We start from the raw sequence: 15,007 nt of genomic DNA on the forward strand, positions 1-15,007 counted from the left end.
TAAACATCAGCATCTGTATATTAGTTTGACATATTTCATTTTAATGTTGAGAAGGTGGCACGGAATGTCAATGGAAGTATTGTTGCCGCACGGGAAGACTTTGAGATAAGATCATGTTTAATTAACCAGTGATGCAGGTTAATTAAGTAAATAGTAAGTTAATTAGTGATTTAGGCAGAGACAGCATATCCAGAGAACAAATAGTACAAAAGAGTATTGCATTCAGCAATGCGACTGACTAGTTAAAACCAATATATATATATATATCATCTGTTCTGCTGAAGAAAACCTACTGGTCAAGAAAATCCAGCGTTGGATTTTCAGCGTATGAGGAGGATCTGAAGAAAAATTCAGTCTCTGATCTTCAAAAATTCTTTTGATTTTAATTGTTTGTTTTTTTTTTATCTTTCTCGGCTCTTTCCAGAGATATCCAGTTCTGGGAGCTCACTTTCAAATGTAGGTCATTTTTATATAAACAAGTAAGTAAATTTTTCTCTCTCTCTCTCTCTCTCTCTCTTTTTGTGGGATAATAGGCTCATTAGACATCCTAGTGGTTACCATAGAAACTGAGCACCTCCCCTGCATTGAACACGCAGCGACATTTGTGCTGTCAGGGCCGTATAGTGACTGCGGGTGTATTATTATTACGGAGGTTGTCCATCGCTGTCTGTCTCTGTCAAAGGTGCGGAGGATGACCGGGGCATTGGTTGCGGTCGGTCAGGGTAAGCTGTCGGTTCGTGATGTCGGAGAGTTACTCGACGCTCGAGACTCTCTGGCCTACCCGCAGAATCTGACCGCTCCTGCACACGGCCTGTTCTTGACGGATGTCCGCTACGAAGAGTCGGGTAAGGAGGATTCTGCCTTCAGACGTCTTAAAAAAACAGGATTAGGAGATTTCAGAAAGCCATTATGTACAGCATACATTCTTGTATTTACTAACTGAAGAATTTGTGTCTCTCTCTCTCCCTCCCCCTTTTTCAGATTTGGTTCCTTTTGTTCAAGATTGACCATGAGTGAAAGAAACTAACCTCTATTATTTATGACATACACCATGAATGTTTCATAAGCAAATAACATGTAAATATTGTCAATAAATGTTTCAGATTTTTTTTTAAACATGTGCCTTATTTCCTTTTTTGTTTTAAATGTTTTCAAGTAAAGCTTCTCTCACACAGAACATGATACCTTTTTTTTTTCAGTAAATAGGCACATAACCATGTCAGCTTTTTGTAGAAAACATGGTTAAAAAAAAAAGAAGAAGAAGAAAAACAATAGAAAGCATTGCAACGTATAGTTTTTATTTTACCACACCATGCCATTCAGACATAACCAAGTAACCGCAAATGCAGAATGTGTGTACATTTCTGTTACTGGGTCATGGCTGCTTTTTCATGGGTCATAAGAATGAATTCAGCTGCAGCTTTACCAGCTGAAGACGCTCCATAAATGAATAAAAAGATAAAAACAAACAGCTATGCGGCCAGTGACCCAGTAAAGATGTAGGTGTTGTCTACTATATAAGATACTACATACATTTTGTCAGGCAACATTCATCTAAGGTGTTGTCTTCATTACATATGCTATGACATTTTTCACACTAGTGATCAGGTAGAAAGAAGTGCTTCGCTTTGTCACAGATTCCCAAATCTGACATCAGAAAACAATTTGGAGTGAGCTTTGTGCATTTTAGTACCAGTACAGACGAGATGAAACCAAGATTCCTAATTTAGTTCATCTCATCTCTTTTGAGGTTAGTTAAGTAAATACTTTAAAAAAAAAAAAACTCATCTCCCAGAAGACAATTTTTATTATGCATAATGTGTGAGAAACATATGCATATAACAATACTTACTCAGCCTATAAAAAATATATAAATCTCAACAGTGTTAAGTCAATTACTCATCAGAAGAGCCAATATGAATATAATCAATATGCGTGTGCTATGATTAAATGCTTGTTTGTGTATAAAGGAATGTCTGTTGCAATAGCTGAGACCCTTCATCTCCAAGCCTACTACTGCAGATACTTATTCTCTGTCTGTAAACTACTCCATTCAGGATAGCTGGGTTACAGCTGGTTTGGTTTAACATTAAAATTTCAGGAATAAATGTTATATGGTAACATTTTGACGTAATGCAAATTACATTCAAAATAATCTCATAACGTGTAATTGTAAATTTGGTGAAGAGATCCAATGTGACTCGTGCTGAAGGTGAAAAACAATAACCGTTTGAATTGACCGGGAGGGTCGGTTAAAGCACCCATCCATCCAAACTTCACCACAATGTTCAAAAGTACACAATATAATTGTCTCACACAAATGAGATTAAAACAAAATATTTAAAACCAGGGGGGCACGATGCATTTTCCAATGAAGGGAAGTTCTTTTAATAATGACTGAGTTGAAAATTGGTTACATTAAAATATACTGAAATATAAAAATCGTTTATTGTCTCTCTCTCTCTCGACGACCCTGAAGCATACAGAGGAGATGATAATAACAGGTATCAGATTAATTCTCTCTATGGCTGTACAGGGCTCTCTTTGACTAGCAATGCTGTTAGTAAATACAGCTCTACAGTTCAACACAAGCTCCACTGCATTTTAACTAGACCTGACAATACAATAGCATTATTTCACTCTTTGTACTGATTTAGTCAATTCTGAGGATTAGGGCGATGCCTAATCCAGTTTTTCATTTGTATAATCAACTTTGTGCATATCCCATGTAAACAATATTTGTGTGTACTTGAAAATTAAAAGTCAGGCACAAATCTTTGGCTTGGACACTTATTTCAATAGAATAATAATGAGGATATTTTTTTTTTACATGTCACAAACCATTGAGAGCCGCTTTTACTGTTTAGGCTCGTATTTATGGTTCGTAAAGCAACTAATCCCAAAAGCATTAAAAGGCCAATTACAAAGATCTTCTGTCCGGTCGCTGAGTTCATCAGAACAGTCGTGATTTTCTATTCCAAATATTACTGAGGTACACAGGATGTTGAAAATGAATCCAACATTAAACCAAATATTACCACCCCACGTCTACTGCATATACATCTATACTTGATTTCACATCTAATTTCAACACCTTACATATTTGGGATTTATATGACTTACATACAGACTTGACATAGTTATAGCTGCAAACTCAAAATGTTCCAACTGTTCTATGTAAGTTCAACTAAAGTTGTAAAATCTAACTCTTAGCTTGGATTTACAGCACACTGCAAGCACACTGGGGTTAAGGAGTTTGCTTATGCATGACCTGTCCTACATGCCACTGTTAGTGCACTAATGGCATTTCTACATCTGATTAATTCATGTTTTGGGATTAGTTGGCTGAAGGAGGAAAACAGTAACTCAAATTTCCATTACTGTAATTGTTAAGACCTCCAAAAAAAAAAAAAGTGTTCAGGTTTCAATGTGTTACAGGAATGTTCACAACGCTGAACTGTGATGATGCCAAATGAATGAGATGAATTAACAAAGATGCCACAATAGGAAAAGTGCAAACTTTCAGGTGATAGGCATACACGTTTGAAGTGATATTCTGGATATTTTTGACGTTACAGTGCACTTTTTACACAGGACAGCACTACTCGTTCCAATTTTATTAAGAAGTACAAAGAGTGAAACTTGATAAAATGAGGAAACTTATAAAACGCCTTCTGAGATAAGACATGTCCACGTGTAAAAGTCCTGGCTTAGCTCAGCTCCTGGGCTCTGAAATAAAACACTAGAAGAGTACAGTCCCAACAGAAGAGAAGATCCACCTGAGACCCAAAAAAAAAACCCCAGACTGGCCTCCGACTCCTCAGTTGGCAATTTTCTCAATCTCATCCAAGTCATCCGTGTCCAGCTTCTCGATCTTCTTGTCTGTGAGGGCAGAGAAAATGGCATCAGAATCAACTGAATGGGAATTTCAGGTTATCTTGACCAGTTTTACATTTATCTCCTTCTCTAAGACCATTAGACTGAGTTTTTCCTATTAACCTTTTGTAGTGATGTCATATATTGTAGAGATATGGATATATGATCACACATAGTTAAACTTCAGGGCTCAGACTTACTGAAGTGCTCTTGAATGCGGTTGAGGATGTTCATGCTAGCCTTGCTATCCACCATGTTGATTGCCAATCCTCTCTTGCCAAATCGACCTGTGCGTCCAATCCTGTGCAAGTATGTCTCGTTGTCAGGGTTACCGTCTTTGTCCACTGGCAGATCAAAGTTGATGACCACAGAGACTTGCTCCACATCAATTCCTGATGGAAAAAGTGCGAGAGGTTATGACCTGCGATAACGTTTGAATATCTTTTTCATAATGTCCAATCAATACTTCAGAACTTTTCTTAAAATGTATTAACCAATACAAGATTAGATTATGTTTGACCTCTCCTAGCAGACAGCATGTTTTAAGCGTGAACAACTCAGCAGTAAACCGTGATACCCACCTCTGGCACAGACGTTGGTGGTGACCAAAACCTTTTCCTTGCCCTGTCGGAAGCGGTCGATCACGGCGGCTCTCTGCTCCACCACCATCTCGCCGCTGAGCAGCGCCACCTGGTGGCCCTCTTTAGAAAGCTCTCCAGCCAACCACGCAGCCGTTTTCCTGGTCTGCAATCAAAAGCCAGACAGTGAGTCCCTGCATCCCCATACATCAGCATACAGGCATGCTTCAGATTTTCTGTTTCACGTGCTAATGATCTCTGTCAGTTAACCAGTTAACTACCAAAAGGAAATGTCTATACTTGATATTGTCTATGTTACAGAGGGAACATCAGCAAAAAGTAATTGAGTAATCTTTCTTCAGCTGCAGGGCTTGTGGGTTTACAAACTATGGTGTGGTTACAAGCAGGCTGGAATAACAGTCAATGAAAATTCATTCATTTTCGCTTATCCTGATTAGGGTCGCGGGGTGCTGGAACCTATCCGAGCGCTCATTGGGCAAAAAGCGGGGAAACATCCTGGACAGGTCGCCAGTCCATCGCAGGGCAGCCACACAGACAAACACATTCACGCACACATTCACACCTGGGAGCAATTTAGTATCTCCAATTCACCTGACTTTGTCCTCACATGTCTTTGAACTGTGGGAGGAAACCGGAGCTCCCGGGCGGAAACCCATGCGCTTGACACGGGGAGAACATGCAAACTCCGCACAGAAAGGACCCTGGCCGCCCGGCCGGAATGAAACCCAAGACCTCCTTGCTGTGAGGCGACAGCGCTAACCACTGTGCCGCCCTTAACAAAAAACGCGCCTCCACATTCTGCGTCTTGTTTTTCGCATCTTGACCGGTGTGGTATGAATGCATGTCGTGCTATTTCTCTGTGGCGGGTTCTTTACTCACATGACAGAAGATCATGGCCTGGGCGATGGTGATGGCGCCATAGATGTTACACAGAGCCTGAAATTTCTCCTCCCTGCTGTTGCAGTTAACGTAATACTGCTTAATGGTGTCCAAGGTCTCCTCCTCGCGCTTTAGCTTGATGATGTTGGGATCGGGAACAATTCGCTTGGCAAAATTCCACACGCTTTCCTCAAAGGTGGCGGAGAAGAGCAGCATCTGACAAGTCTTGGGCAACATCCTGTAATTCACGTTTGATTATTTAGCAGACGCTCTAATCGAGATCAACCTACAAAAACCCACAGAGTTTGATACGTAAAACTAAGTGTGCACATGTAGGGATTTTAGAGTTTTTTCTCCAAAGAGCAAACCTCCAAAATTTGCATCAAACATACCAGATATATTTACAACAGAGCTGAATCTTTTTTTTTCAGTAAACAAAGAACAAATAAATCTAATAGCATGGGGAGTCCCAAACATGAATTTAAGGTGATCAAAATCATATATCTTAACGTTTTTTCCTGATTTGACCTGAAATCTTGTTGTTAACATTTTTTTTTTAAAAGGGAGATTTGGTTTAACATGATTTTCAGTCAGATTTGATTCGCCGAGCATCAGAAGCATAAGCACTGTCTTCGTGATGCTAAGTTTCTGTGAGAGGATGTAAAACTTCATAAGCTGCTCTCTTCACTCAAAGCTATTTACTTCTGGGGGGCCCTAAATAAAAACATTTATTTTACTGGTCATATTTTTATAGTTTTCAACCAATATGCGCCTATTAATAGTTTAAAACAAACAGACAATCAATTGTCCTATCAAATCAATCGATCAATCAAACAAATCTCAAACACGACGATCCATTCGTACGTATGACTTATGTAACAGAGGGGTGAGATAACTCAGGGCATACACAGACCTCTGAATGCGGATGCTCTGGTCTTGGTGGCCTTGAGTGGCAATCATGACGTCAGCTTCGTCCAGGACAAACACCTTGATTTTCTTGGGGTCAATGAATCTGAGCTTCTGGCACCAGTCTAGCACGGTGCCCGGCGTGCCGATCACAATCTGTTCCTGCAGCTTCATCCCCCGCTCCACTGGGAAAGACAGACAACGCAGAGCGACGTCAACACCACCAACTCGGATCCACAACGAGGACAGCAACGTTTTACTCGACTCAGATCAAAAGCAAACCCAACACTCACTGAACCTGTTTAGTTTGCGTGAGAACTGAAGGGAATCCGTCAATCCAAAAACAAGACACTGTCAGTCATATTTTAACAGCCACAGCGGTTACACGGGTAAATTAAACTTAAAACTCTTACGTTTGTTTCCTCTGATGGCATACATTAACTTGACCTCTGGGTAAAACTTTCCCATCTGTTCGATGACCTTCCCAGTCTGTAGGGCAAGCTCGTAGGTGGGTGACACACACAGACACTGGGACAGAAAAGACAGGCTCTTGTTAAGGAAGAAAACCTATGGGTGTAGCTCTCCACATGTCCTGGGGCGTGAATATATTTTTTAATAAAGCCGTAATGAATGAAGTAATGTTCTTTGTTTTTTTATTATTATAAGCAAACACCCCTGGATGTTTGAATAGTGTGGACAATATATCAAGCAAAAGTCACTGAGGTTTCTGTTTACCTGGGGCCATTTATTGGCAGGATCCACGTGGCTGAGCATGGCCAGGACAAAGGCAGCTGTTTTGCCTGTACCTGACTGGGACTGAGCAATGAGATTCTGTGGACTAAAGAGAGGGGAAGATACTGTGAAAATTGTTTTACTGTTTCAGGAACGCTTTTCATTTCTCTTTATCCTACAGACAAAAACATGGTGAAACATGTTTCCACATATGCCAATTACCATAATTCAGTCTTGTCTGATCTATGGTTACACAACAAGACATAAAAACGTGACATGAATGGTTGTAGTAGCAAGATGACTCACTAATGTGACCGTTAACGTATTATTAATGTTTAGTTGAAACAAATCATGAAATACTAACTCAACCACAACATTGACCAAAAAAAAGAAAAGAGAAAAGAAAAAAAAAAAAAAAAAGACATGAACTTACGGTTCTGCAAGCATCATGGGTAAAGCGGTTTCCTGAATTTTGGAGGGCCTGTTGAAGCCCATGGCGTAAACACCTTGAAGTAGCTGAGGTTTTCTATAGAGAGCAGCATAACACATGTAAGTCAATTGGTATGGCTTTTAAGTTGACTGAAAGAAACCAGGTGATTAGGCAATTCAGTCAAAGTTACAACAAAAATCAAATTACAGCCACACAACTTATAACTACAGCACTTTTCATGACTGTCACTAGGTTAAGTATGCACTTACAATCTTAGCTCCTCAAATGATTTGACCGAGTAAAGCGGAGAATTTGGATCCCTCTGAAGGACTTCCACTTGATTGGTCGTGTTTACTAGATTGCTCCGTATCAGCTTATTCAACAGTGACTGTGCCGCTCTGTCCTCTGAAATTCAGACAGTACTTATTGAGATTAAACAGCTTAATTTTTGCAACACATTGAAAATATCATTAAAAATAATTCAGAAATATCAGAGCTTCAGAAACACTGAGAGAATGCCATTATTGAGTAACTGAATAATTACCTATAAATACATTTATGGAACAAATGCTGCATTTACTTATGCCCAGGCAGCACTTAAAACAGCCATCTTCTCATGAAATTTAAGCATTTTTCAGTTGGAGAGACATTCTTTGCTCAGACTGTTTCAGGGACATTTTACGTGTTCATTAGTAAATTCTCACCATTGTCATCATTGTCATCAGTCTTGTCTGCATCTCCTCCTGCCTTTCCTGTGCCTGTGCCTGGATAGAGTGAAAAGAACAGACTTATTTCAACAGTATTCTAGGAAAGGCCCAGTTTTGAAAACACACAAAGGGAACTGCAGGCATAATGTAAATGTAAAGGAAGGCAAAAAAAAATAAAAAATCGGAGAGAACACGACAGCCTCCTCACCATTCTCCTCTGGTTTTTGCTTGTCTTCTTTCTCATTTAGTTGGAGGGTACTTATCTGCCAAGTAAAAGCATCATTTCATTTCAACAAAAGAGCATCACTGCATCGTGAATCTTACACAGTAGCTACACTTGATGGGGATCCATAATGACATTGGGCAGAGTCCCATTAAACATACATAATAACTGTTGAGCCAATTATTTCAAATATCGATAAGTACAATTCGTCACGATATCGACCAGGTACTAATTCGTCCAACTGGGTCTTTCTTACACATAACCTGAGAGAGCATATGAAAGTGAACAGTGAGCAGGTTAAGCAGAAAACAGTATAGCCGTCAGAGTTTCGGTCGGTTTAGCATTGCTGAGTTGATAAAAACAGACACCGCGTCATGTCCAAGACCTTTATTTGGCTTCCATGCATGGTTATACGCTGAAGATGGAAACGTTTTTGATAGAACGCAACTACGGTTTGTTCACAACACAGCAGACTGTATCTAAATCGCACTGCCTTACATAATAGTGCTATAAAGTTGAAATGATGTCACCTTATCCCATCCAGTATCAGCACTTACGCTAATTACTTAATAACGAAACTAATCCCTAACACTAAGATGGAGTGTCTTCGTGGATGCCGCTGTGTCGAGAAAAATCACTGGTGATGGTAAAGAATTTTGGTTTAGTAACACTGTGGGATCACGTATAACGCGTTGCGTCGAGAAGTTCTATATTTTAATGGGAATTAGTTAGCTAGCTAGGTGGCTAACTGCGCTAAAATAAGTAACTCAGAAGACTGAAGGCTTATAGAGCGAACATAAGTTGTAAACTTTAGCCTCAAATCGAATAAAGCTTTTACGTGAATGACACGCGCCTCTATAGAAAGCTCCCTCAGTTCCGACACATATTTTAGTTAAGTTGCACGTTGGTTCTGCTGTCTTACCGACTCTGCAGCGGCTTCTTGTTCATCGACAGCCAGGGCCCAGGAGTCCGTTGCCATGCCTAGATTTTATAATAAATTAGTCCTCTTTTTATTAACAGTTCAATTCCGTTTCAAGTGACGTCCAATGAACTTAAATTATTTGGAAACTTCGCGGATTTCTTCGAATGAACAGTAAGCAACCACTACCGATAGCTACAATGGCGTGCAGATATCTGTGTACCACGGCAGTGTGCTGGAATTACACTTCCGAGTGGAAGAAAACTTTACACTTACACAAGGTTCCTACTTAGAAATTATTGTACACACACAGAATAAACGCACCATCAAGTGAATGACTACGTATGATAAATTAAATCATGTCACCGCCAGCATATCTCATTTCACACATATATATACACACAAAAGTAAAATGCTGTAAGGTTATGTTTACAGAACATTTATTATTACATAAAATTAAATTAGATAAGGAGGATATCTATCCAAGCACATTTATTGTAGCATAGGTACAATGTAGCAAAAATTCACAGAGCCAAAGAGTTTCTACTAAAACAGCAGTTCAAATTGAGGGTTTTAACTCCAGCCCTGGCCATACAGAAAATACACTGCTTCATGATAGCTGAGCCAAATCCAATACAGAGCACTTGTTCTTTTCCAAACCGAATACAATTTCTGCACAGCCCTGCGGCAGGCCTGGTGTGACTTCTCCCAGACTGATTATCCATATGCATCTCTACAGGAAGCGCTATGCAGAGCAGGCAGAAGAGTCTTTTTTGGTCAAGGTGCTGTTTTTGGCAGTACATCCCGCAGCCTGCAGATGCTGCCCAACACTTTCCTTTTGCCAATATTTCTCTTGGTCCTGCTTTTGTCTCCTCACAGATTTTCGATAATGTTTGAGTCTGGGGACAGTAATGGCCCTTTTTGAAAACCTTCACCTTTCTTTCCTCCAAGTACCTCACGCTTGGTACTGAGATATTTTTTGGTTTGGTGTCATGCTTAAACATCAAACCACTTTTCAGTTTCAGTTTTCAGACTGATCCAAGGATATTGGCCTCTAAGATCTGTTGATGTCTCGACATATCCGTTCGTCCTTGCAACTGCAAATAAAGTTTAATTATATATTAGCATTTATAGAAAGATGACGTGTTTAACTTAAATTTTATGTTTACTTAGACATTAAGAAAAAGCATCTGGAGCATGGATAAGCAACCTTTAAATGTATAGTTCACCAAAACAGCATGTATAGTGTGTAGTCCCAAACTGTTTAACATTTACTTTCACTATCACTGGGTCAAAAGGCAATATATTACTTTTAAAATTTGGGCCACTAAAAATCAATGAAACAAGACATCTTCCTTTTTGTATGCTGAGTACACAGACAGAAGAGTGTCTGCTGGTTAAACCAAATATTACTACATTAACGTTTAGTCCTTTTGCAGACACTTTTGTCCAAAAAAATTATGGAAAAAATATTGTAATTGTAGCTTCAGTTAAACACCACAGTTTCTAAAGGACAATCACTTTCAGTGATTAGGTAACATGGATCAAATAGACCACCTGTTCAAAAATAGTACAAGTAATATCTCCTATCAAGTTGCTGAAAAGCTGAGGAGAAGCTGCAGTTAGAGGGGAGGGGCTTATTACTGTCATTTCCCATAGAAAAAAAAAATAAGACAAGTGTAAGGTTTATGAAGAAAGTTCGCTTGCCCCATAATTATTTTAAAATGACTTTTAAGATGCTCTCATGATTCAAGATGTTTTCTAAATGATATTTTTTGTACATCATAAATGTGGAAAGAAGGAATAGATGGGAAAAATCAACATTTAGTTCAAAACACAACTTAGATACTATTTTCAATATCTGTAAGCGTGGATTTCACAAAGAATTAAGTTGTAGGATATAAAATGTTATTTTATATGCTTCCACAGCATGAATTCGCTTATGTCTTCAGCCTTTTGTGTTATCACAACCAGACGAGCAATCATTCTCCAATAGCACACATTGTGTCATGCCTTACAGCTTTGTAAATAATGCAACAATTCCTTTATAGTGCTGATACTTAATACTTCTTTGATGTCCTCTAATCCAAAAAAGGAAAATGTTCCTTTTAGTCAGCAACTTACTTTCACAAATATAGGATTGACTGGTGTTGTGATAATATAAAAAGTATATGATTTACCAAAAAGTAGGTTTTATTGGGGTTTCTTTTTACCTCCACTGTTTCTTAATGGAAAATAGCCTCCTAATACATAACTTAGTGGGTATATCATTTTGAAGAGTCAAAAATGACTATTGACTTTTGTTATTGGATTTTCATTTTATTAGTTTATTCAAGGAAAGACCATGCTAAGACTAGCAGTGCCCGCAATTGATCTGAATGTGGGCTACTTCTAATCCAGCAACCAATGAAGGATTTCCATCTGGGCCACCATATTTTATTCAGGAGACTTGCTTACACAGTTACAAGCCACAGTGCCCCGAGCTTGACTGACTCCCGTTCTGGCATGAAGACAAAGAGACCACTCTGTTCCATTTTGAAAAATGATATCTACACATTAGATGTGATGTGGCCTCTCTTATTGTGAAGCTTGGTTCTGAGGAGTGTACTGTACAGGTTAATTTCAAATCATTTTCCCCTTGAAGCACATACAGAGTGTGATTCTGCTGCTATTCCTCAGTAAAGGAGTGAATCTGTTTTGTGCTATTCAGTCTTTTGTTTAAAAACAGCAGTGTCATCCAAAAAAAAAAAAAAAAAAATCTCAGGAAATGTTGATTCAACATGAGATATTTGACTCATAGCAGCATTATGAGCTGTTCTTTTCTTTCTTTTTTACATATCTTTCTAGATGACATATATACTAACAAAATGGCATGTACTGACAAAACAAAGTTCTTCTTATGCCTTCTTTTGATGTCTCTGCACCAAAATATTCTCTGAAAACCTCTCTTGTATGTTTCCCCCTCACGACTTTGCAGCAGCAAAGAGAGCAGGAACCTGTAATGGTTACTATGGAAACAGTCCAGTCAGCCAACAGTGTGTCTCTCTGGTGCGCATGGTGTACATATTGAGTGTGCCTTTCTGCACACTGAATCAGACTCCTTTGAAAACAACTAGCGGTCTACCATACAAATACCAAACAAAAATTGTCCTGGTTCATCAGACTTTTCAGAATTCAAATTCAGAATCTTTCTGCTACTTCTAACGCATCATGTTACCTACATATTCGTATATTTTACATTAGTCATGAAAGTCATCACCACCATAAAAATACACTGTCACCATCAAATCATTCATTCCACGTCATAAAGAAAAAAATGTGGCTCTGTGGAAATGTGTAATCCAAGAAACTTTCCATAACCACCACATGGTTTCCACTAACATTTCCACCAACAGTCTTTGACATGTTTGCCCATCACCCTTTCAGTGAGTCATACTCAAAGTGGTGATGACCCATACTGAAAACAAAATCATCCCAAAACATGCAAATGTTCCGTGGGAATCACATTATTTACATGTCTCTGCAAAACAGTACGCCAAATTACCATTTCCTCCACGTAGCTCGCCAGGGATCTGCTGATAGTGAACGCTATTCATCTACAACATCCTCATTCTCCTCCACCTCTGTCTCCCCTCGCATTTTTGTCGCTGAGAGTAAATCCCTCTGACCACAGTGACCATCCCTCGCTGCCTACACAAAAGAGAATTAAGTTGTAGATTCATTCATCACGAACCAATTCTTCAAAAAGGGCTGTTGCTATAGCTATTTCTCTGCCTTTCTGGGAAGTTGCAAATTTCTAGGACAGGCATCGAAAACCAGGTACACATACTTTGCCCAGGAGAGCTTCTTGGTATGCAGATTTTTTTCCCCAGTACTTTGGGTGAAAAAGAGAGAAAAAAAAAAGCCTTAGTTCTATTAATGAAGGTCCTGGTAAGCATTTAGCTTCCAGTCTAAAGGGAATCCAGCCTACATACGTTGCCAAGATTCTCCTTTCCTGTAAGCAAAAGTGATTCATTTGCTCTAAAAGAATAAATAAAACTGAGTGTATAATGATCTGCATATTGAGGACCACACACTTTTAACAGGGACCCTATGAGTGTGAGATAGTGATCAGCCAGGTCGAATATACAATGGAAAACAACCATCTTTTATGGTCTGGTCAGCGATTCAAATAAAAAGATAGTTGTGGACCTGGGAAATGTTGTAAGTAAAATTAAAAAGTGGCTAGTTTTTCACATGCTGTATAACAGTTTTCGTATTCATTTGTTTAAGGCGACCAAACATACACTTTTTTATGCAAAAGGCTAAATATAAAGGGTAGTGTATCAAACAGAATGACAATATTGCTTTATAATACCTTTCGAAAGTGCTAATAAGCCATTGTTTAAACTTACTCTAAAAATTCTAGCAGTTTCCTGTGGTCTTGAAGTAGAAACAATAAGGATTTCACAAAGATTGCATGCAAGGTGAATCTGTTGCCATGGTAGCCCGTACAGACAGCGCCTTTAATGACTGTTCAGACTGCACTGGGATGGACAGCTGGAGAAAACTCACAGCAGACTACTGGTACAGTTTGCAGATGATTTTTGCTTTGACATGCCATAGGATTTATGTGATCTTAGTAGACTAAGCTTCAGTGCTGTACTTTGTCAAAGACTCATCCCAAATCATGAATCATTTAAACAGTGAGGCAGCATTGGAAATGTCACATCCCTTAGATTTGTACACACATATGCGCATCGATTTAAGCAGACCTAACAAGCTATTAGATAACATTTGACTGTGAAACATTTGGCTTCTCATTTCCGTTTTTAAAATCTTTATTATCTCTATAGAAATGTTTGTGAAATAAATACAACATCAGCCATTTCAAGAAGGTTCTTGAGGTCTTGAGGTTTCTCATGCATGACTAGGTACACCACTGGTATTAAAGAGCCCTGTAAACATGGTCACCAGAATTAATAAAACTGAGCAAGTGAACAGAGCACAGAAATACAGATTTCTGTCACCATATTTGGCACGTCTACAGTAATGTTTTACGATATAAATGTTTACTTAACTGTAAGGTTCTATTATTATTATCATCGATACTTCATACATGACCCTTGCTAGCTTATAAACATGTACGCATGTAGAAAATTACCATAAAAGAAACAAGAAGAATGGAATTAAAAAGTCAAGCAACATCAAAGACCATAAAACAATAGGAAATTATTTCCTCTGTCACTCTTTATAAAACGTTTGCTCAGACCTTGAACACTGCAAAAATGTATCCAAATATTTCATAAATAGCCTTTTTTTTTTAAAGTACATAGTGAATGCATTTAACATCCACCGTGGAATCCACGATTGCTATCCTACCATTACAATCCTCTCTGCACCAAAAACACAGTTTGGGAAACATACTGGATTTGATGCAGCCAGTCACACAGTCAATCAAATTGCTTCATGATTTCCAGGTGACACAACGCAGTCAGAACAAGCACACTGTCATTGCATCAGGTCAAATTTCAAACATTAATTTGGAAATCATCACACTCCTGGGCTCCTGGGCTGTTCCTTTGGGTTGCTGTTTGTGTCCAATGTACTGTCCATCACTGATCACTTGCACAGAGGAATTAAGAAGGGTTGAAAAGATGTGAGCAGTGCTTGCTGCCATATGAGAGAAAGTGCCTCTTTACAATGTCTTTGGGTACATAAATCTAAGGTAAAGGGGAAAATTGTCTTGGAATCCAT

The 15,007-nt window shown here is 38.8% G+C and overlaps 2 protein-coding genes across 8 annotated transcripts in view; one reads left to right on the forward strand and one right to left on the reverse strand.

Moving 5' to 3' along the window:
- pusl1 (pseudouridine synthase like 1) overlaps positions 1-1,007 on the forward strand; it is an 11,415-nt gene extending 10,408 nt beyond the window's left edge. The window contains exons 6-8 of the mRNA XM_030778333.1: positions 425-479; positions 683-869; positions 982-1,007. Coding sequence (XP_030634193.1) covers positions 425-479; positions 683-869; positions 982-1,007 — 268 coding nt within the window. The remainder of the gene's footprint in view (positions 1-424; positions 480-682; positions 870-981) is intronic.
- An 886-nt stretch (positions 1,008-1,893) lies between these two features.
- ddx19b (DEAD-box helicase 19b) lies at positions 1,894-9,469 on the reverse strand. 7 transcript variants are annotated; one of them, XM_030776200.1, is made up of 12 exons: positions 9,275-9,469; positions 8,338-8,392; positions 8,127-8,180; positions 7,692-7,827; positions 7,426-7,518; positions 6,996-7,098; positions 6,674-6,788; positions 6,268-6,445; positions 5,355-5,592; positions 4,458-4,620; positions 4,077-4,268; positions 1,894-3,882 (listed from the first exon to the last, which is right to left on the reverse strand). In XM_030776200.1, the coding sequence occupies exons 1-12, from the start codon at positions 9,329-9,331 to the stop codon at positions 3,821-3,823; spliced, it is 1,446 nt and encodes a 481-aa protein (XP_030632060.1). In that variant the 5' UTR covers positions 9,332-9,469; the 3' UTR covers positions 1,894-3,820. The 7 variants fall into 7 exon arrangements, with proteins under 7 accessions (XP_030632060.1, XP_030632058.1, XP_030632061.1 ...); XM_030776198.1 differs by having other exon boundaries at positions 8,127-8,186; XM_030776201.1 differs by having other exon boundaries at positions 8,127-8,169; positions 8,330-8,392.
- Between the last annotated feature and the right edge of the window lie 5,538 nt (positions 9,470-15,007).

This window comes from Chanos chanos, chromosome 6, assembly GCF_902362185.1.
Source record: "Chanos chanos chromosome 6, fChaCha1.1, whole genome shotgun sequence".
Lineage (NCBI taxonomy): Eukaryota > Metazoa > Chordata > Actinopteri > Gonorynchiformes > Chanidae > Chanos > Chanos chanos.

Bases quoted from the DNA above. Each gene is read 5' to 3' on its own strand.
- ddx19b (XM_030776197.1), bottom strand. From the start codon at position 9,331: ATGGCAACGGACTCCTGGGCCCTGGCTGTCGATGAACAAGAAGCCGCT. The intron at 8,393-9,274 runs GTAAGACAGCAG...TTTACTTGGCAG, and splicing joins AAGAAGCCGCTGCAGAGTCG to ATAAGTACCCTCCAACTAAA. The intron at 8,227-8,326 runs GTCGTGTTCTCT...GGCCTTTCCTAG, and splicing joins AGGAGAATGGTGAGGAGGCT to AATACTGTTGAAATAAGTCT.